Below are 22,373 nucleotides of genomic sequence, written 5' to 3' on the forward strand. Positions count from 1 at the left end.
CTTCCATGAGGAGAGCGGCCCACAGCACCGCTGCCGGCAGTGGACAGCACTCACGGACCCCCAGGACAGGCACTCCCGCTCAGGGTAATCTACAAGCATCTGGTTAGGCTGCTGCCTGGGGCGCTGTGGTTAGTAAGAGTCTGTGCAAAGATGAGTGCAGTACCCGCAGAAGGAGGTTCGTGGGAACAGAAGACCAAAGGGAGAAAGCGCCTAGCTTTCTTAACTTTATGTTGGCAGTGACTGACTCCTTTATAAAGAGGCAGGAGGAGGAAAGAGAAAAACAAACACATTTTAATACAAGAGCAAACTTATATTTTAAGGCATATCAATAAAAACAAATACAAAATTGCAATGCTTTTATGTGACTACTGGCACACTTGATTTCTTAATATAACTGAGTTTTAAGAAACATATTAATATTTTAAAATGCAATTTTCCCTCTTAGGAAAGATTAGCACTAGACACAGAAAGTTTTAGCAAGACATAAAGAGAGTCAGCCAGCTAAGCCTTTACAAAGCCAGCCAAGTAAAGGTACAGATACCTTTACAAATCACAAAACTGAAACAAAATGAAATGAGACAAACAACAAAGACCAATAGACAATTCAAGATTCTTGTGAACATCTAACATTCAACCACAAAGAAAAAAATTGCAGAAAACTAGCAGATCCTGATTTGTGAAAGAGCTTTATAAGCACTTTCCCCCAAATCATCAGCAAAGACACAGACCTTAAGTGTACACCTTAAATAAACTGCCTTAACATAAAAAACATAAGGACATCTGAATACATAGGTTGCAAAGCCCCTCCCCCGCCTACCAGCATCCTTTGTTCATTCACTCTCACTCATGTGCTGCAAACTCACTTGAAAGTCAACTCTCTCTGTATAAGGCACTTGCTGGATGAACAAGCACCCAGGACAGTAGAATAGAGAAAAAACAACTGCAGTACGCTAAGGGCAAGAGCAGACAAGTCAAACTAGAGTCAAAACAAGGGATGTACGGCCCTTTAAAATGCAGCGGTGACACCATGTGACAGAAAAGATGCAGTGGGCATGCACAACTTAACTGCAGATCCACAGGGTCCCATCAAGAAAGGTAAGGATTCCAGGTGTGGGCCCAGGGAGAGCAGGGTCAGGATGAAGACGGCAACAACTTACGGCCATCAGTTGGGAACAGAAATGAGAAGAACTGAAACAGACAACGCGGCCACGCTCCCACGGGGTGTGCTGTCATCCCAACAATGTGCACTGCTCCATCTTCCCCCCTCAGCACACACTCAGTTTCCTGTGTGATGACTCCAGAGGGCAGCTCCCTGTGTTTTATCGGTTAAGAACACGAAAACAGTGCCCTGTGCCAGGCGGGATGGAATTCCGGATGGGGTGGAGGGGCAACAGCTATAGGGGTCATTGAGATGAAACAAGAACACGGACTGTGGATAAGATAAGAGCATTCTATCAGAGTCAAATTCCCTGGTTTTGGTAAAGACACTGTGACTGTGTAAGAGGATGTCCTTGGTCTTAGGAAATGCACACTGAAACATTTATAAGTAAAGGGGCATACCATGTCTGCAACTTGCTTTCAAATGTTTCAAAAAAAAAAAAAAGAAGACGACGACACACAAATGGCCAACAGGCACATGAAAAGATGCTCAACATTGCTAATTACTAGAGAAATTCAAAACTACAGTGAGGTATATTACCTCACGCTGGCTAGAATGGCCATCACCAAAAAGTCTATAAATACTAAACGCTGGAGAAGGTGTGGAGAAAAAGGAACCCTCCCCCTACACTGCTGGTGGGAATGTAAATTGATACAGCCACTATGGAGAACAGTGTGGAGATTCCTTAAAAAAATAAAATACAGAACCACCATATGATCCAGCAATCCCACTCCTGGGCATGTATCTGGAGAAAACTCTAATTCGAAAAGAGACACGTACCCCAATGTTCATAGCAGCACTATTTACAATAGCCAAGACATGGAATCAACCCAAATGTCCATCGACAGAGAAATGGATAAAGAAGATGTGGTACATACATATACAATGGAATATTACTCAGCCATAAAAAAGAATGAAATAATGCCATTTGCGGCACCATGGATGGACCTAGAGATTATCATACTACACGAAGCAAGTCAGACAGAGAAAGACAAATATTGTATGATATCACTTATATGTGGGATCTAAAAAATAATACAAATGAATCTACTTACAAAACAAATAGACTCAGACACAGAAAACAAAGTTATGATTATCAGAGGGGGATGTGGGGAGGTAAGTTCGGAGTACAGGATGCCCAGATACACACTGCTACATATAAAACAGATAAGCCACAAGGACCTACTGTATAGCACAGCAATTATACTCGCTTTTTGTAATAACCCATAATGGAAAATAATCTGCAAAAAAACCCCTGAATCACTTTGTTTTACACCCGAAACTAACACAATATTGTAAATCTACTATACTTCAATTTTAAAAAAGAAAAAAAAAAAGTAGAGGGAAGGAGAAAGCAAGTGGGCCAAAATAGAGACATAGTGAATTTGAGTAAAGAACATATGAGACTTCACTTTACTATTCTTACAACCATCCTCTATGTGTGAAATTATGGAAAAATAAAATATACAAAAATCTCTATTTGGATTCAGATTCTGGCTCCACTACTCACCCCATGACATTAGAAAAGTTACCCAACTTCTGTTTCTGTTGTCCTATTTGTAAAATGAGGCAGTAAGAGAAGCTTCCTCAAGTAAAGAGATGCAGAGAGGATTCCATGAACTCCCAGGGCACCCGGCACAGGACAACCACTCCAAAAGCGCAAAGCTATTCCTACCTTTCAATTTTTTATCTTATTTCTAAACTAAGGTAATGACTATTCTTCATATTAACTTAAAAAGCAAATACTTTTTAAAAAATACAGCATAACTTTTTTTGAGTAATAACAAGAATATTGTCCACACCATTAAAAAAAGTGTTAGGACCCTTCCTTTATTTTATCCAAGATGACTACTTTAATTATGTTTGTAAACACCTACCATGAGCTAACAGCACACTGTGTACGTGCTGGGGCTACAGCACTGAAACAGCCCCCCCCCCCATTCTTCCCTTGTTGAGCTTACATTCTGGGTTGGGGAAAAGATGATTAAGTGAGTCAACCGTGTGGTACATCAACATGTAAGTGCCATGGAGAACAAACTCAGAGCAGACGCAGGACAGGGAGTGCTTTCCTGTAGGGCTGCACCTCTAAATATGGAAGGAGTCGTTTGCTAAAAGCTTTCCAGAGCAGAGGTGAGCCTGGGGCACTGGCCAAGGAGCAGCAGGGAGGTCTGGCGGGGACAGAGGGAGGGGGAGGGCATGGCAAACGTACTTCTCAGTCACCCATTTCTCAGGGCAACTGAACAGCTGATGAGCGGAGGCTGTCTTTAGAAGTGTAACAGCAGGGCTTCCCTGGTGGCGCAGTGGTGAAGAATCCACCCGGCAATGCAGGGGACACGGGTTCGAGCCCTGGTCTGGGAAGATCCCACATGCCGTGGAGCAACTAAGCCTGTGCGCCACAACTACCGGGCCTGTGCTCTGGAGCCTGCGAGCCACAACTACCGAGCCCACAAGCCACAACTACGGAAGCCCGCGCACCTAGAGCCTGTGCTCTGCAACAAGAGAAGCCACCGCAATAAGAAGCCCGCGCACCACAACGAAGAGTAGCCCCTGCTCGCCGCAACTAGAGAAAGCCCGTGCGCAGCAACAAAGACCCAACGCAGCCAAAAAAAAAAAGAAGTATAACAGCGAAATAAACGAAGATGACATGAATGCACCCGTGGCCATGCTGTGGCCCCGAATAAAATTCCTGCACAAACATCAGTAGCTCCAAAGCCACGAGGTGAAACACAGACTCTCTGAACCTACGGATCGGCTTAACGTCACCGAGACAGCGGCCAGGTGTCACACAGCACCTACACGTGGGCTCGTAAAAACAAAATCTTTGAGTCCGAATCCGACCAAACTCCTCTCAATCCTAACGACCAGGCTGTAGGTAAGTCAGGAATACAGGGGCTGGAGGGGGACCCGCTCAACACAGCAGCACGGAGCGGCACTTGGCCAGGCCGAGTGTGGGGCACAGCGTACAGGACACGATTTCCTCAACAGATAAACTGCGATCAAGAAAAAAAGAAGGGGGGCGGCAGTGCACAGAGACAGGAGGAGACAGGAGACACAACCAAGTTCACCCAGCCCTGCTTGTCTGACCCCAGACTGGACGACACCAAGTGTGAAAATGCCTTAACCAGGGAATCCGAGCACTGACCGGACAGCTGGTATTAAGGAATTACTGAGAACGTTCTTACAGTGTAGTAATGTTGTTTTTAAAAAGTCTTTATCTTTTAGAAATGTTTACAGAGGAACATGCCTTCAAGGCGCTTGAGACCATCTGTGGGGAGTGTGTGTCTGTGTGGCTGGGGACAGAGGTGAGGTGTGGCAGGTTTTCAGCTGCTGAACCTGGGTGATGAGCCTGGAAGATCGCTACCCAATCTACTCTCTCTGCTTCTGTGTGCGTCTGGAGCCTCCCATGACGAAGAGTTAAAAAGCTAAGAATTCAAAAGCATGACGATATCCACCCATTCGCATGGCCTCTTGCTTGTAAAAATATCAAATGCCTTTTATCTTGACTCATGCAGTTTGATTTTAACAAATTCCACAACATGATGAAGCCATGACATGCTACTAGAAACCCGTGAGGTCAAATTCCAGAATTTATATTTTAAAAGTTTCAAGCCTTCCTTTAAAATTTTTCTCTGTGAAGGGGGAAAAAAGAAAACTGGGTCTTCAGATGTTAGCAATATCTGTTTTTATGTTTAACAAGACGATACTTGGGCTTCTTGTAGTAATAAGTTTTAAGAAGATTATTAAAGTTTATTTATTAATGTGTTAATAAGTTTAGCAAGAGGATTAGGATGGTTCATCAGCTAAATAAACCCAAACACTGGCCATTGTGAAGCACACTTTCATACAGACAAAAATGCACCCTTGCTCAAAGTGCTCTAGTGAGGGAAGCGCCGCGCTGTCCCTTGCTATGCGGAGGCTATTAGGAGGGGTTGGTCACGCTCTAGTCTGGACGCCAAGTTCACAGGACTAAGAGGACGGATCCATGTGGCCTGGAAAGCGTTTCCAGAAGTAAATATCCTCTTTAAATTTCTGTTGTGCTCATGACTGCTCCAATCTCACTCGGGCTCTTTTTCATCTGCAAGTGTCTCAGGCTACTCCCCCCGGGGGTCCTACAAGTGTCTGCCTGTCTCCAGGCTTGCAGCTGAGAGGTTCAGTCCAATTCCAGGGTGAGGAACAGGAAGCCATCTGGCTCCGGGTCCTTCTTGGGTGTTATTCTACAACACATGACGTAGATGCTTCAGCGCCCATGTGACTCCAGAGTATTCTTCTCAACTCCCTTAGGAGCCAGAGAGGTGAGGGACATCATCAAGGAGCACCCTCAAATCTCCAAAGAGGCAAAGAGAGTTCAGATGCTGTGACAACGGTGCGAGAAGGGGGGCTAGGATGAAGGAAGTAGCACGGCGGGGGTGGTGGTGGGGTGGTGGTGATGGTGTATTTTCATGATCACTTTCATGAACACTTCCTTGTTCACGTGCAACACGATCAACCGCCCTGCCCCTACCTGGTCAGAGACGGCTGAACGTCTCTCCTAACGCCAGACTGACTACAGAACGCTAGTCGTGGCTGATGGAATTAAAAGAATTTCCAGTAAGCCAGGTACTATGAACATGTGAAACCCCCAATACGTACGACTCGGTGCACGTAAAAATCACCAGCAGCATTAATTTGATTAAATCATTTCATAAAGCATATAATTTACAAAAATTAACTTCACATGTACTAGGCGACAATACTCTATTAGGGCACTTAAAAAAAATCTCTAAAAGCTTTCGTTTAAATCAAGCTTTCAGCGCAGACAGAGACTACCTTCTAAATCAGCATTATCAAAAGTGAAACTAGGATGTAAACCATACGAGAGAAACTCTTTCTAACTTCAATACAGGGCGGACTTGTGGATTCCAACAGAACAGTCAGAAATGAGTCAGGACTATGCTATTCCTGATAAATGGGAGAAAACTACCCTGAAATCAGACTCAGACTCTGCCAAAACTACTCCTCCCTTCTACACACGAACATCTCAAGCTTTCCAATGACTCAGTGTGGTCTAATGGAAAGGCGATGGGTCTGGAGCCCAGATCTGGGTTTCCATCAGGCTCTCGGCCACTGCTAGCTACGTGAGCCAGGCCTCGTCACCTCAGCCCATCTATAAAGTGGAAACATGAGGAAGCTGTCCCGAGGTTCAAACAAGTCAGTGCTTGTGAACATGCCTGGCATAATCTCTGAGCCTCGTTCACATGTAAACAACTATCAGTACTTATATTTACAAAGCAGTGGCAGGGCAATGAATGAATAACAGACCTAGTGTTTCAGAGACTGTGAGAAAAAAAGGGGGGAAATGCAAATAATTATTATGGACTATACATATACCACTTTATATTTTATAGAACTTTACAGTTTACAAACTACTTTTGCATATATAAAGAAACTGCTTGATAACAGAAATGCACAGTTTTCCCTAGAAAGAGTTACTTCCCATTTTCACTGTACAAACAGAATGCTTAAATAAATGCAATTAAACTATCCTGACTCTTAGAGTAAAATATTCCAAAATCAGTCTATTGGACCCATCCTAAATGGGCCGGTAAGCCCCCAGAGTGGGGCCACTTGGGTGGTTAGCCTGTATTCAGTAGAACCCAACTTTACCCAGACATTCAAGGAACCTCCCTCAGTACTTGTGAACGAGTTGGTCTTGTCATCTCTTCTTTAAACCCTGCACTCAGAGGCTTGGGAATTGCATTTATGTATGTTGAAGCTGATTAGCTGACATGACCTCTTTCTTTTCAACAAATAAAACATGAAACTTCAATCTCAAAAAAAAAATTAAAGTAACTGCTTTAGAATTTGTAATGAAGCAGCTTAACGCAAGTAACATTTATTTTGCTAAGTTTATTTTCGTTTAGAACAATTTTTAGTCACTAACTTGAGAAACCTAAAGGTAATCTTAAACAACTGGAATGATGTTGCATGATTAACTAAACCAGAAGAATCTGTTATAGAGTAAAAAAACATTTTTTTAAATTTATAATAAATACTGATAAAGTACCATCACAAAGTGGTGCATTTGATCATCAACGAAGGGCTCAGCAGACACAATCAAACCAAACATTTCTAATGAAAGAAAGAGGTCATTGCACTGGTTGTCATGACAGACACACAAGAGAGAAAATCGTCTTCTGATCTCCGTCCCACTACTACAACCCAGACATGTGACAAGAGCCACGTGCACAGTGCAGTGGCCGTCACGCGTTACCTGTGTTTCTGTTACACTTAAGGCCCTACTGCTTGATTAAGGGCCTGGTTATTAAAAAACGAAACAGAACCCTGAAACACAAAAACCAACCAAACAGAAACCAAAGTTTAAACCTTTGAAATATTTAAAATTCAGCTTTATTCATTGATTTTCCTCAGAAATACCTATATTCCTGGGGTATCTTCACCCACACGAACGTGGCTCAAGCACGCCTCCCCCCCCCCCGCCCCGATCCTGGCACCCCTCTCTCTGACCACTTACAGACCCCTTGTCTGTAGTACAAGCAACGGCCTCTCCACTATAGTTCTAACTGAGCTCCAGAACGTGTGCTTACACGTTTCCTAAAAACTTGCACTGAGGCTAAAAAAAAATTACTCTAGGCCCTCAGAGAAATGTGCCCAAGGAAATGCGCTATTCTGCTAGATATTTTTGTAAATCTGTTAACCTTATACTTATTTTTATAGAGAAATTTCGTCTAGGTTTCAGAGATAAACTCTGCATGTATTCAACATCAACTGTAACTGTGCCCCTACTGGAGATGATCTGATAACTACATTTCCTCCTACAATGAGATTGGAAGGAGGGCCTGGTACCCCGTCATCATGAGCTGAGAACTGTCTGAAGGCATCTAGACCCCCATTCTTCCTGCTTGCTGGCCTCCATGCCCCTTACCCAAAACCACCTAGGAGTGCGTCCAGAACAGTTCACAGTGACCAGCTCACAGCAAGCGTCTGAGAGTCCAGCAACTCTCAAGGTCACTGCTTGCTCTGGGGGGGTCCCTGCCTTTCCTCCTCCTGTTTCCACGCGTGGAGTGCATTCCTCCAAGGCCCAGCACCTCCCCGTACCTTGCTCGGGCATCCAATTCATTTAAAGACAATCACTAAGCACTATGTCCCAGACAATAAACGACAAATAAAACACGTCTTTGCCTATGATGGGGTCAGGGTCTAGTGGACAAGAAGGTTTCTAAAATCATTACATCTATTTAAAGACTATCCACAATAGTGAGACACATGGTGGGCTAGAGAACTCCGAGGAAGAAGAGTCCTGGAGTAGCCAGGGAAGGCTTCCAGGAGGTGGCAGCATCTGAAGCCAGCCTTGAAGATCAGGTAAGAACTTTTCAGTTATGAATGTAAATAGGGGAATCAGACAAGTCCCACTTTCTCCATCTTCCGAAGTGATTCTTCATCTGTACCTGGGGTAACCTTCCTTACATTGCTATTGAAAGGCAATATAGCCTAGAGGACAATAATGACCTGAGTTCAATCCTAGCTCCATTATTTCCAAGTTGTGTGACACTGAACAAGTGTGTTCACCTTTCTGAATTTCTTTCCTCCTATCTGTGAAATGGGGAGACGACAAAGACCTCGTGAGATCGTCGTAGGGATTAACGAGATAATACCTAATGCTGTGCACAGCACGCTGAGAACCTAATAGAGACCCGTCCCCTCTTAGCTGTGTGTGACCTCGCCTGCCCTGCTGTCTGCCACTCTGGCTGGCACTGGGTTTGCCAAGTCCCTGCTTCAGCGCTCGCTATTGCGCACTGTGTGCGTTCAGTCACCTGCTCAGAGAGACTCCTCTTGACCCCAGCTTTAAACAGTCCCGCCCCTCGCTCTCCATTTGCCGGCTTTATTTTAACTCAGCGGCCGTCTGTCTCCTCCACAGAACGCCAGCTCCACAAGGGGAGGGCCTGGCTTTGTTCACTATCGCACCCCAGCATCTGGAACAGTGCCTGGCACGCAGCAGGGACTCAGATGTATCTGTGGACGGAATTACCGTAAAACGGGAAACGTAAAACTGGAGTAGTATCCACCTTGCAGGGTTTGCTGGGGCCAAACGAGATGGACCCTGACAGAAAAACAAGTCGTCACGGCCGGCACACAGACTGAACCTCAGCCACCGCCCACCAGCCTGGAGACAGATCAGCTTGCAGCGGGGGACAGACGCGGCGCTCTGCAGGGTCCGGGGTGGGGGTGGGGGTGGTCTCCCCTCAGTGTCAGTGCCACACCCACGCGGTGCCGGGTTTCCAGGCTGCTAGGTAAGGAAAAACCCCGGGGTTTAGCAACAGTACCGGCTTTCTTGGTGTCAACCTGATAACTTATGGGCGACGTGCAAGACACAGCTCCTGGCTGGCCAGGCTGCTGAGATGTTCTTCTCTAGTCTTTGTGGAAGACACAAATAAAGCACACTGTGAGTCCACTTCCACAAAAGGGAGCAAGCCACAGGCGGGCTGACGAAGGGGCAACAGGAATCTAGGAAGTCAGGCCCGTCACGGAATATCCACAAGATGCGGAGAGTTCTTCCTGGCCTGTCTCGGTGAACCACCAAAGCGGTGGTCACGTGTGAAACAGCATCACTGACTCTAAAGAACGGAAGCCCTTGACAAGTGACAATGGAAAGGACGTGCCGGACGGTGGAGCAGCTCAAGCAGAAGGACAGAGGGAAGGAGGCGGGGCGGAGGGCTGGACGCCCGACTTCGTTTGGCTGAAGAGCAATGTGGGGGACGGCTGGCAAGGCAGGCCGTGCACAGACCACGGGAGGCCTCTGGGGGCTGAGCTGAGGGGCCGAAACTTCTCTGACGGACTGTGAGTCATTCCTGGAGCTCCTGCCCAGGGAAGTGCCTATTTAAATTCAGTAAAGGTGGTAGCCATCAGGCAGCTACTGTGGAGAAGGGGCAGAAGCATGAACTTCTAGCCAAGGGATAACCAGGGAGAAGCAAGGAAGGCGGACTCAGAAAGGAGGGGTTGGCCGGGAGAGGTGATACCGGCAGGTGCTGTGAGGAGCAGCTGTGAAAAACCTCCTCTGAAGACGCCAGGAAATGGAAGGAACAAGACCTGAAGCTTCTGCGAGGCCTGCTGTGTTTTCATCACTAGCTGGAGTCACGATGCGCACAACAGGGCGCGTCAGCTCTGCATCTCGCGGAGCAGCTGTGAAGCACGCGTGCGGCAGCCATGGTGGTGAGGGCCACCAGTGCCTCCCGGGCCTCACTCCCAAGCCTACTTCCCGTCTGGCAAGGAGAGGGCCAGAGCACTTACGAATTGCTCAAAGCTGGCTCAATCTCGCCTCTTCCATGGAACACGCCACAGAACAGCCTTTGATGCCTAGCGACTGACAGGGTCCTTCACCACCTCGCCGCTCCGGCACGGGGTGGCCCCTCTCGCCCCGCCAGAGGGCCTGCTCTCTGCATGCTCCACCTCCTGCCCCGCCACAGACGGGACATGAGCGCGCTTGGCGGCCCCGTGTCACCGCGGGGGTTCGGAGAGCCCAGCCCGGTGGGTTCGGAGAGGCAACCCTGCAGCCCGCCGGGCATCTGGCACTGCCCAGCAGTACCAGCTCCAGCCTTATCACCACTCTCCCCCAGCAGGAAGGGATCAGTTTCCTGCGCCGCAGTGCTCCGGCCCACACACACCTGCCCCACGCGGTTTATCACTGGAGCATCTTTGCTAAGCGTATGGATACAAGCACAGATATTTCTTGAGAAGGGGGCTGTGAGAAGTTTGAGGACAACAAAAAAAAATAAGCCATTCTATTTGTACACTGGAACACTAGAAAATAATTCAGTCATCAACGAGGCAAAAGCACAAAACTAAATTTTAGGTAAAAATTAACTCAAGGTAAATTAAACTAACAGGAATTAGATTTCTTCTAAGTCAGACTGTCAGATACTAGAGTTTTAGGAAGCTATATTTTAGAAATGTGACACACATAAGAACATATATGTGTGTGTATGGATATACATGTATACACATACATGTATAAATATACACGTATAGTATATGTATCAATATTTTAAGATACCACACCTGGGTCCACAGAAGATGCTTTTTGCTTTTTCCCCACCTTTCCTCTATTTTTCACATTTTTAAATGGGGAAAAAAGGCACATGTACTTTGAAAACATACCAAGGAAAGCACACCACACTCATCACACCAGCAAATAGTTAAGATAATGCTTATGTCAACATCTTAACTATATTTTTAAAAAAACAATATTCAAACACTGTTTTATGTTAATTGTTAAAGACAAAAGCTGTTTAAAAAAGTTTCACATTTCCTGAACTTCAAAAAATAATAAATATACAAAGTATATTATGTTAATTTCTGCTGCATTACAAAGATAAGTTATAATTGCAGTTTCAAAAGTAAAAATTTTCACTCTAAATACAATTAACATGGAATTAAAACTGAAAAATAACTTGGAATTCTATACAATCCTGTGAGTAATCTAGTATTATACACGTATGTCTCATATTAAAAAAATCAGTGAGCTATATTTAAACCTATTTCATGATGGTAAAATTATGCAAATTTTTAAAATTATTAACAATTTTAATGTTTAATTCTTGTAAGCTATTCTAAAAAGAAGTAATCCTAATAAAAATGAGCAGATGTCTAACACATGGCGATTTCCTACCACCGTGGTGGGCCCCTCTGCCTGACGCCCGTGTGGCCTCTTACCTGACACAGAGACGGCGTGGGTCCGAACGCCCTGCTTCTCGCTGTTGGCCAGCCTGGAACAGAGGTGCAAAGCCGTGAGTGCCATGCTCTTCAGACCACACCGCCAGCATTCATTCAAACCGTGAGCTGCCCAGAATCAGGACGACTGTGCCATTTCCCAGGGACACTGCACAGTCTAGAGGGGTGATTTTGTAAAACACTGGATTCTACCACCTGAGGCCCTTAAAGTCACCAGACTGCCTTAATGTTTTAAAGACCAGAAATTAAGACAGAGAAGTGAAGGAACGCTGAACTATAACATGACTGAATGTGGTGTACGCGGCTTAGATTAACTTTAATTTAGATGCTGGACTGCAAGGGAGTGGCCGAAGTTACACCACAGAGGGAACGATGCCTGGGACTGAGATGCGAATGTGAAACACTGTTCCACGACTGGCTCTGCTTCACTTTCGAGCATGTCCAAGAGCAGGCAGCACATGGACATACAGTGTTATTATTTACAGACTGAGACAAGGTAAGCTTAACGCATCCGGTTATTTGTTTCATGAAACGGCTCGACAACGTTAGTGTTTTACATACACACCCACATAAAATAACATTTTGGCCAAAGGTTTCAGTGACATTTTAAAAAAATCCAAGTATAGTTCAGTTTAAAATTTTTGGAAAAGCGTAAAGCAGAGAAAAAAGGAACCCTATAGTCTTTATTTATTTTTTAAAATATTTTTGTTGCATTTCTTTAATTAATTAATTTATTTTAAAATCAATTTATTTATTTTTGGCTGCTTTGGTTTTTCGTTGCTGTGCACAGCTTTCTCTAGTTGCGGTGAGCAGGGGCTACTCTTTGCTGCGGTGCACAGGCTTCTCATTGTGGTGGCTTCTTTTATTGTGCAGCACGGGCTCTAGGTGTGTGGGCTTCAGTAGTTGTGGCACATGGGCTCAGTAGTTGTGGCTCGTGGGCTCTAGAGCACAGGCTCAGTAGTTGTGGCGCATGGGCTTAAGTGTTCCGCGGCATGTGGGATCTTCCCGGACCGGGGCTCCAACCCGTGTCGCCTGCATTGGCAGGCAGATTCTTAACCACTGTGCCACCAGGGAAGCCCAGAACCCTATAGTCTTTAGATGTCAAAGTCACTTTGCTCTTTTTATAAAAGAAAACTTCTCCTGCTACATAAGCCTTTACTCTAGAAGTACTAAATAAGAATTTTTCCTAGTATATAGAATTTATATTAGGTAATACTGGAGCTTAAAATAGTATATCCCCATTGAGAACTAGCAATATTCAATATGCAACTGCATAACCTCTATAACTAAGGGTTACAGCACAAAGCCATAGCCCTGAGTTCCTTTTATGGAATTCTCTAAATATGTGAAATGGTATCTTTATTATAAAAGTTTAACCAAAGTTGTTTTCTAACAAATCACCAGTTCCTCTTCTATTGCAGCTCCACGACTTATTCTCACCATCTCTGAACTACATTTATCAGGAGGTCCCAGGTGCACACATTCATAATAAGCAGGTTACATCATCTGCCCCTGTATCCTGCTGATAGGACACCAGGGTCTTCCTGGGCTGCGGGTTGGGATGCTACTTCAAACCAACTTACAACTGCAGGGATATCTGCACTTCTCTGATCAGTGGCAGTAACAGGTCTGCTGCTCTATGATTTGTGGAAATTCTGCTCTTTTAAAGTTTGCTTTATTTGTTCAGTTTTTCTAGGATTTGCTAGCACTTCTAACCGACTCCCTCCTTCCTGACTTTTTTATCTGTGTTTATGATTCCAGTGTGTTTTGATCCTCAAAGTCACCTCTTAAGACTTCCCACAATTGAAAATACTCTGAGCATTAGTTCCTTGCCTGATATGGGACATTAACAAATATCTATTAAATACCGCTGAGTTTGTGAAACACAAGGCCTAAAAGCTAAGAGAAAGCTGGTCTCGCCCACCCCTCCACTCGCCTGCCCAGCTGCTGTGTACCTCCTGTGTGCCAGATATGGCCCAGGGTCGGGTCTACCACGTCACGTGACCCTGGCCGTCAACGAGGCCACAGGGTGTGAGCAGCAGAGAGGTAACTGTTTAATGTGAGATAAGTTACAGGAAAACACACAGGGCTGCTCCTGGGACTGGGGTGGTGGGAGGTTTCCAGAGGCAGGGATGCAGGATAAGATTTGAGCAGGCCCCTGCTGAGGACAAGGCCGGAGGGAAGGAAGGACTCCAGGAACTGAAGGCAGTTCAATGTGAATGAAGAGTGAGCACGAGGAACGGGAGGTGAGGCTGGAGGAGCCGGCAGGGACCGTCGTGCAGCCTCCCGCCGGCTGGCTGAAGGATGTGGGCCTGACTCTAAGAGCAGCAGCGGTCACGCAAGGGGTTCGAGAGGAAAGGTCCCTTCTGCTGTTGTAGAGAATGGACGGGACGGTAGGCAACATGGGACAGGCAAAGATGGGTAGGAGGAGTGCAGGAAAATGGGAACCCAGAAGACCTGAGGCTGCTGTCCTTTGAGCTGGGCCCTTGGCTGGTGTTTAGGAGGGCTCCCACCAACCCCTAACTAGTAAGTGTGGTTCACTGTCCTTAGACTGTTTGTACAAGTAATATGGTTCGTGCTGAACTCTTGCCTTCCTTCTGGGAGTCTGGAATTTGGGTACACGCCAAGCGAAGTGTGCATACGTGACCAGGCCCCCATAAAAGCTGGGGCACCGAGTCTCTAACTAGCTTCCCTGGTAGACAACACTCCACGGCATCACAACTCATTCCCGAGGATCAGGTGCGCCGTACCTGAGTCCCTGAGAGAGGGCTCTTGGGAGCCTGCCCCTGGCTCCCTCGGGACTTCATGCCATTGCTCTCGGCCTGGCCAGTTTTGCTCTGCGTTCCCTGGCAGCCATACCTCACAGCTGAGAGTACGGTTACGTGCTGAGTCCTGGGAGTTCTTTCTAGAGAATCACTGAATGGGGCAGTCTTGGGGACCTCGACACAGGAGTCTACTGGAGGAGCCCAGACAGGTGATAACAGCTAAAAACCGGGGAGGGATGGTGGGAATGTCAAGTGGATGGATCTGATAGTTAGGAAGCAGAAAGGAAGGAACTGGCGGCAGACCGGTGATAGAGGAGAGAGAGTGACAGAACAGAGGTGACGCCCAGGTTTCACCCTCTCTGTCCCTATATGCAGTGGCGTCTCAGGTGCTGTATTCTCTGCAGGCGCCTAGGGTTCTCTTCAAATCTCTCTCTGAATGCTCAGCACACAGCTGTAATTGTTTATTTACCTGTATATCTGAATGTCTAGATTGTAACTTTCACTTGGTCCCCAATTCCTAGCACAATGGCTGAGAACAGAGAAGCTTTGGCATTCTTTTCCTTGTACAGATTGAAACATCTACTATGAAATTCATGACATAAACAAATTTAAAAATTAACATAAATTACATATCTTTAATTTTCTCACTTGTAAAATAGCCAGAATGTATCTATTTTCAGGTTCTTATAAATATTGTCACTAACTATAAAGTGACTGTTTGACAACAGACCTCCCTCATACGATCTCACTGCTATTCTTGAGCTCCCTGCTGAACTTAAAGGGAAAATTCATTGTACACTTTTGATTAAACCTAACTACATGATTTAAGATTGATTTGATTTCTTTCTGGAAACATTTGTTTTCTAGTTTCCTAATCATATACGTAGAAATTTGATTACTCAGGCAAATGGATAGTAAAGCATAGTGAGTTCCTCCCAGTTTCTAATGCACAGGAATCACAAGACACACAAAGCAGTACTTACTTTGGTATCGATGGCAAAGCCCGTTCACCTTCTGGGGAAAAAACAGAAAGAGAGAGATGAGATTCCTTCTTTCCTTTTGAAAAGATTATGTATAGAAATCAGAGAAAGAAGATGAGTCTTATTTCAGAATTTTAGCAATAACACTTTAAAATGAGGTTGGCATACTGCCTATCTATCTTAGGTTTCCATGGCTTTATTTTTAGTATTTGTGACAAATACACACTGCCTGCAGGTGCAGACTATATAAAAGGTATTGCCAATCAAAACCAAATGCTAAGGGATAAACTGATGAAAGATATTCTTCCCAGGAGACTCTAGAAGATGAAGATTTTCTCATAATCAAAGCCAACATTCTTTACCAAAGACCGAACGTCCTGCGGCAACACCAAAACCTGTGCAGGACTGTGCTCCGCAACAAGAGAGGCCCACGCACCGCGACGAAGAGTGGCCCCGCTTGCCACAACTAGAGAAAGCCCTCGCACAGAAACGAAGACCCAACACAGCAAAAATAAATAAATTAATAAACTCCTACCCCCAACATCTTCTTTAAAAAACAAAAAACAAACCTGTGCAGGACACACAGAAATCCAAAGGAAACAAACCCACAGGTTGTGTTCCTGGAGGAACAGGGGCAGCCAAGGGGCCCAGCAGCCTCAGAGGCGTGGCCTGAAGTGTCCTGTGGACTCGACTTCGGGAGGTGCTGAGGCCCCCATGACGGTGGCAGACTCCCCCGTCACGGTTGGGCTCTGGCCAGCGCATCACAGGGAAGCTCTGCTCAGTGGCTGGGGAGATGTGCTCCCTCCCCCTTCATTAGTGAACCAGGAAGCATGGAGCCCCCTGGTTTAATCTCTTTTATCTGGATGAATCTGGTGGTAAACCCATCCCACCAGTCCCCTCGCTCCCCAGGCCACGGAGTACCCTTGTCCAGGTCTCCTGTCCCTCCTCCTATCCCCCGGTCCCGGTCCCGTATGGCCCTGAACACAGCGTGATGCCTTCATACACTCCATCTCTTGAAAGGTTCTCTGCCTTCTGGTGGAAGCATCATCCCTCAATCTTTCAAAGCTCAATTCAAGCTCAACCTCCTCAAAGGAGCCCTTCCTGGAACACAAGTGGCTCTGGATGGCCTTCCTGTGCTTCTGCTGCATTAGCAGAGCGCTTCCCACGTATCAGACAACTTAGAAGGTCAGACTTGACCCGCCCACAGGCCACCCCCAACACTGGCAGAGGACCCGGCACTCACAGCCACTGCATAATACCCAATACACTGCAGAAACTTCATCCAAATTTCCTCACTGTGACTTTCTGACATCCAAATTTCAAGCAAAATAACCACGTTATACCATGAAGACCAAACTTAGAATAACTGGAAAATCCTATCATTAGTTTATTACCCCATGGATGCTACCACCACCACCTTACCCACACTCAACACTGTCAATTAATCATATGGGCTTTCAAATGACATGTCAGTGTGATTTCTAGCTGTTTTACTCTCTGTTGAAATTTCTACTTCCTTGGAGAGAAAAAGGAACCAGATTATGAACTATTTGGTTAATACAGACTTTATAAGAAGCTGGGCAGGAGTAGGAAGAAGGCTGAAAATGAGGCGATTAACAACTGAAGGAGCGTAAGAGAGTCAATTTTCAGGAAACAAGAACGTAGCAGAACATTGAGAGAAATGGCAACAGACGCGATAAGCAGCAGCATTATAAAAATCCCTAAGCGCTCACCAACTAAAATGCCCAATGCTAGGAGCTAACTGTTGACACTGCTTTAAATTTATAAGTTGAATTAGTAACATATGCTTTCTCATGGCATTCATGTGGCCTCTTATTTCTCAGCATAAGTTCCTTAGGATTAAGGATGCATCTTTGTACTAAACGACATTTTTATTTTCATTTTTAGAACTGAGGCTTTTAATTTTTGAATAAACATTTTTATCTATTGTTTTTAATTAAATAATCAATACAGATTCACTGTAACAAATCTAAATCATAAAGGTCTATAATGTAGACAAGTTGAAGCCCCCCACCCCCCACCTTCACATACAATCCCACCTTCCGTAGGGGTATTCACTGTCCACATTTAACTTTCCAGACTCCCAGACTCCTTGTATGCTTAGAAACACACACAGGTTTGGCTATGCACACACACGCGCATGTAGGTTTCAGCCCGGAAATCGGGCCAGCTCGTCTTTTCAAACAGCTGCACGGCATCTCACACTCCCTTATTTATTAGCTACTAGCTCCACCCCCGTAGACACCGGGGTCGCTCCACATTTTATGGCTACCGAAGACAGTGCAGCAGGGGCGCCGCATCAGTGGTCCTGCGCGGCTGTTTCCAGGGGGGGCCGGCAGTACCAGGAGCAACCGAAAGCACTGTCCCAACTCATGCCGACACAGTGGAGTGTGGAGGGCACCTTGCAACAGCCCCACCAAGAATGGGTATCACCGTCTTTCCACCCATCTAACAACAGGTTAACAGACACAGAATGCTATCTGTCACTGTCTGTGTCCATAAGCTTACCGGACAGTGTATGTCCGTTCTTCTACAGGTGCCCATTTTTACCCTCTTATTCAATGAGCTAGAAGAACACTTGAAAAATAAGAGATTTTAATTCTTCACTGCATGTATTACAGATGTCTCCCCTTCTGTGTCACGGCTTTAAAAAGCGTTTCTTTTACTAGTAGAAGCGCTTGCGTACTTATGTACTGACGAACTCGACGGATTTGCTCTCTGTGCCTTCCGGGTTTTGTGTCAGGCTTGGGAGCAGCCCCACCCTCACACTGTGCAGTATTTACCATCATCCTCCGTACAGAAACCCTCCTTGAGAACGATGAAATCATGACCCTGATTCCCACAATTCTTTCCTCTGAGGAGAATTTTACTAAGATTGAAAAATTGCTACTGAGCTTTCTTGCTTTAAGGAAAGGTCAGATAACGCCCCACGATAAGGGCCAAGGTCACACAGCGACTCTGCTGGAACCTGGTTCAGGGCATCGGACTTGTGACTCTTAGTTTTCTGCCCCAATGATACCACCTTTAAAAGCACTTTCTAAATTCAAAGCAATTATGGTGGATCACAGAGTTAACAAAGTGCATCTGGGCACATCAGACCTCAGGTGTAGAACCTACACGTCACTATAACTGTTAACACTCGCAAACGTGTACATGGCTCCTTACCATTAAGTAGTTTATAGTCTAGAGAGGACAAATGGGTACGTACATAATCGTTACTTAAAGTACAAACCAGGAAAATGGCACGTTAGAGTTGTGGAAACATGTTTCACATTTATTTGAGATTTTAAAAAAACTAAATTAAAAAATGCACATGTGCTCTTGTCCACGTATTTCTGACTATAATCCATTAAAACATCTGACTTAAAATATTATTTCAATTAGGCAATATAACCTCACTTTAGGTATCTATTATAAAACAGTCACGTAATAAGTACATATGCTGTGATTTAGAATAAAGTAAATAAATTATCAGACTCAATAATTAATTCTATAAAGACAACATAAAATTGGTAACAACCAATGCCCTACTAGGTTTTTATGAAAAGCATTTTCATTTATGCTGTTTTCATATGAAAGAAGAATCTAATGCATCTCATTTCATGAGATTTGATATCAAAATGTTTCTCCCTAGAGGGGAAAAAAAGCCATTTAAAAACCAACACAGGAAGATGTTAAAGCTTCAAACATTTAATGCCTAATGTCTGAATGTTATTTTTTTGTGTACCAACAAATTAATGAAGAACATTTTGGTAAATCAGGATGAAATTAAAAAATTATTCACTAAAAAGAAGATAGGCGATACGGCACATTTAACATTTTTCATAGAATACTATCTTTATATGAAGCAACTGTCCCAAAACATTTAAATAATGTTTGCAAGGTACATACCCCCATTTAAAGCACAATATGAAAACTCAAAGCTCATGGATGCAAAAATTTTAACTGAGAGTAGCCTTTAGATATTTCTAAAAGCAACTTCATTACATAAAAAAAGCTATGACAAATACACACTATATTTTAGGAAAAAAATAAATGAAGAGGCTTTATTGGTCTGATCATAGTGGGACAACATTTTGCTAGATTAGCCACATCCTGGAATCCATGCACTTACTGGCCTTTCGGTTCATGGCTTTATGGATGCCGTTTTCAGAGCACAACACCCTGACACTAACTTTTAAACAAAGCTTCCAATGATACCTCTGCTTCACACCCTCCCTCAACGCCCTCCACCTGCTGTCAGCACAGAGAACTCGACTGCTGGGCAGGCAGGGCCCTCTACTGTGTCTACACTTGGGGCTCAGGGCTTTGTCATCTGCTTCCCTTGTGTGTCTCCACATACGCTTCCCCATTCGCTCACTGCTCAGTCGTCCCCAACTCCCTCCAGGGATCGTCCTACCCACAGAGGGGAGTGCTGGCAGGGATCCTGTGTCCACCTGCCACAGAGCTGGCTGCCTGCTTGATGGGGACTACTGTGGACCCCCCTACCACGCTACAAAGTAGGTACCATTCTTCCGTTATGGACGAGGAATCTCCAAGCCAAGGCTCATCCAGTGTGTCAAGATCACACTGAAACTAGCAGCAGCGTTGCAACGACAGCAACACTGAAGTTTCTGACGCTGTACGTGCCAGAACGGCCCCAAGCCACCTACACACGAGGCCGTCCCCCCACGACTACACAAGACAGGGACCACTCTTCGTGTCTTGTGGGACGGAACTGAGGCACAGAAAGTTAAGTACTTTGCAGGCGGCATGCACTCATGATTTGAACCCACAGGTCAATACAATTCCAAAGTCCAGTTTTTTCCTGCTTTATTTCAGCAATCCAAATCCTCTGAAACACCCCATCTTACTGCCTTGTGAAAGGCTAAAGAGACACAGTCGTGTTTCTAAGGTTCATCACATCATGCTTAGAACTACTACTCTAAGCTTTTGAGATCTATGAGAAAAAATAGGAAAGAGACTTTATTTATCATGAGTTACAAGAGACTTAAAAAAAAAAAACGACCCAGAACATAATCCCAAAAGTTTATTTAAAAATGCTAATGGTAACCTAGAAAATACATTAAGTATGTTGCTCAAAACAAAAGGGTCTAAACACAATGTTTCCTTTAAGCTCTGTCCAAACCCAGCTCTTAGGCTGTGAGCTGGATCACTTCCCTAGGAAAGCAAGAATACAGATCCACTGGGCTGAATTATTCATCCACTCTTCACTTTCACAGAGCAATCTAAAAGGACTACAGGCTGTGGGGTGAGCTCGGCTAACGATTCAGAGGGAGCGCTGGAACAGAAGGAGAGCTCACCTTTCTGAGGCCTGATGATGAAAGACTGCGTGGCCCCGTGCACCAGCCGGCAGTACCCATCTATCAGGTCGGCCATGTTCTCGGCAATGGTCAGGGACGGTGCTGTCACCGTCAGAGGCTGGACAGGGGAGAAGACCCAGAGAGAGCTGTTATTGTTCTTTCCAGTAATCAAAGGGACAGCTGCACTATGACATCAGATCTCTAGATACACTTGAACACAGAGTGGGAGCGAAACAAGATCTGTCATAAGGTTTGAGTGAAAAAGGAAGTTTGATATTTAAGGATGTTATTCCTAGAATATGTGACAGAAGGCAAACCCAGGCAAAAAAAGAAAAATCACTTAAACCGAGACTCCCTTTCTAGAACAAAAAGAGGTGAAAAAACCACTTCCTTTCAGAATGTCTGGTCCCTTAGGCACGCTCTAATTAAGAAAAGAATTTAGAAAATTAGTAAGCTAGAGTAGAGCTTATTTTAGAAACTAGAGAAAAATGTGGAGTAAATTTTTATCAACCATCCATCGTAATTTTTCTGACATTAAAGAAAATTAGTGGAATGTCATTATTTTGAGCACGCACAGCATGTTCTGCTCCAGAGCTTAGAAACCACACTTTTCAAGTTAAACATGCAATTATGATAAATTTCCTAAAAACCTATCATTAAATGTTATCCAGGAGATCATCAAAGCTGTATTTTACTTTCAAACACAAGTATGTCCTAACTCATGTAGTCTACATAACCTCCTTCCAAAGGGACAACTTATCTCACCTGCAGTATCCTAAATATTATTTGAGGGTAGCAAACAGAAAGGAGGACAGCCTGAAAATCATGGTGCAAACAAGAAATTACTGAGATATTTTCAGGAAATTTCAATTTGCAATACGGTTTCAATATTTCATGGTATCATTTGTTTAGTTCTGAGAATCCACTGCCTGGAGCCTAGAAATGCCGCGATCCCAAGGCAGCAGGAGCAAGAAGGCGTGAGGAGCACCGAAAACAAACCATCCCCGCAGGGGCCGCAGCAGAGCAGAGCCCAGGTGTGCGAGTGGGGCCAGGTGAGCCCCCAGAACGGGCTTCACCCACGAGTAAGCCTGCGTGTGCCGCCAGGTGGTGCAGACTCTTGGGTATGTGAGTATTCTCTGCCCGTCTTTCAGAAAGGTCACCTTATGCAGTGTTTGCCAAATGTTCATTTCTCGTGCCAGGCCTGCCTTTACTTTCCACACCACGTGCTGATTAAGAAGAGGCTCCGGGTCCAGACTGTCTGGGATGAACTCCATGTCTACCGCCTACTAGGACCGTGGCCACCATCCTGTGCTTGGTTCCCTCACCTACAGACTGGGGGTAACCAAAGTATCTCAAAGTGCCTCTTCCGCTGGGTTCTGAGGATGCCGTGTGTTGCCCTTGGCTTCTGTGTTAAGTGTCG

General features: G+C 45.0%; 1 protein-coding gene across 13 annotated transcripts in view; it reads right to left on the reverse strand.

Moving 5' to 3' along the window:
- Window positions 1–22,373, reverse strand: part of PTK2 (protein tyrosine kinase 2) — a 252,784-nt gene that overhangs the window by 78,031 nt on the left and 152,380 nt on the right. For all 13 annotated transcript variants that reach the window (XM_073794833.1, XM_073794836.1, XM_073794834.1 and 10 more), the window contains 3 exons: window positions 20,954–21,071; window positions 15,633–15,663; window positions 11,867–11,919 (listed from right to left, as the gene is read on the reverse strand). In XM_073794833.1, the coding sequence (XP_073650934.1) occupies window positions 11,867–11,919; window positions 15,633–15,663; window positions 20,954–21,071 (202 nt within the window). The remainder of the gene's footprint in view (window positions 1–11,866; window positions 11,920–15,632; window positions 15,664–20,953; window positions 21,072–22,373) is intronic.

The sequence above is a fragment of the Tursiops truncatus genome, chromosome 17, assembly GCF_011762595.2.
Source record: "Tursiops truncatus isolate mTurTru1 chromosome 17, mTurTru1.mat.Y, whole genome shotgun sequence".
In the NCBI taxonomy this organism is placed as follows: Eukaryota; Metazoa; Chordata; class Mammalia; order Artiodactyla; family Delphinidae; genus Tursiops; species Tursiops truncatus.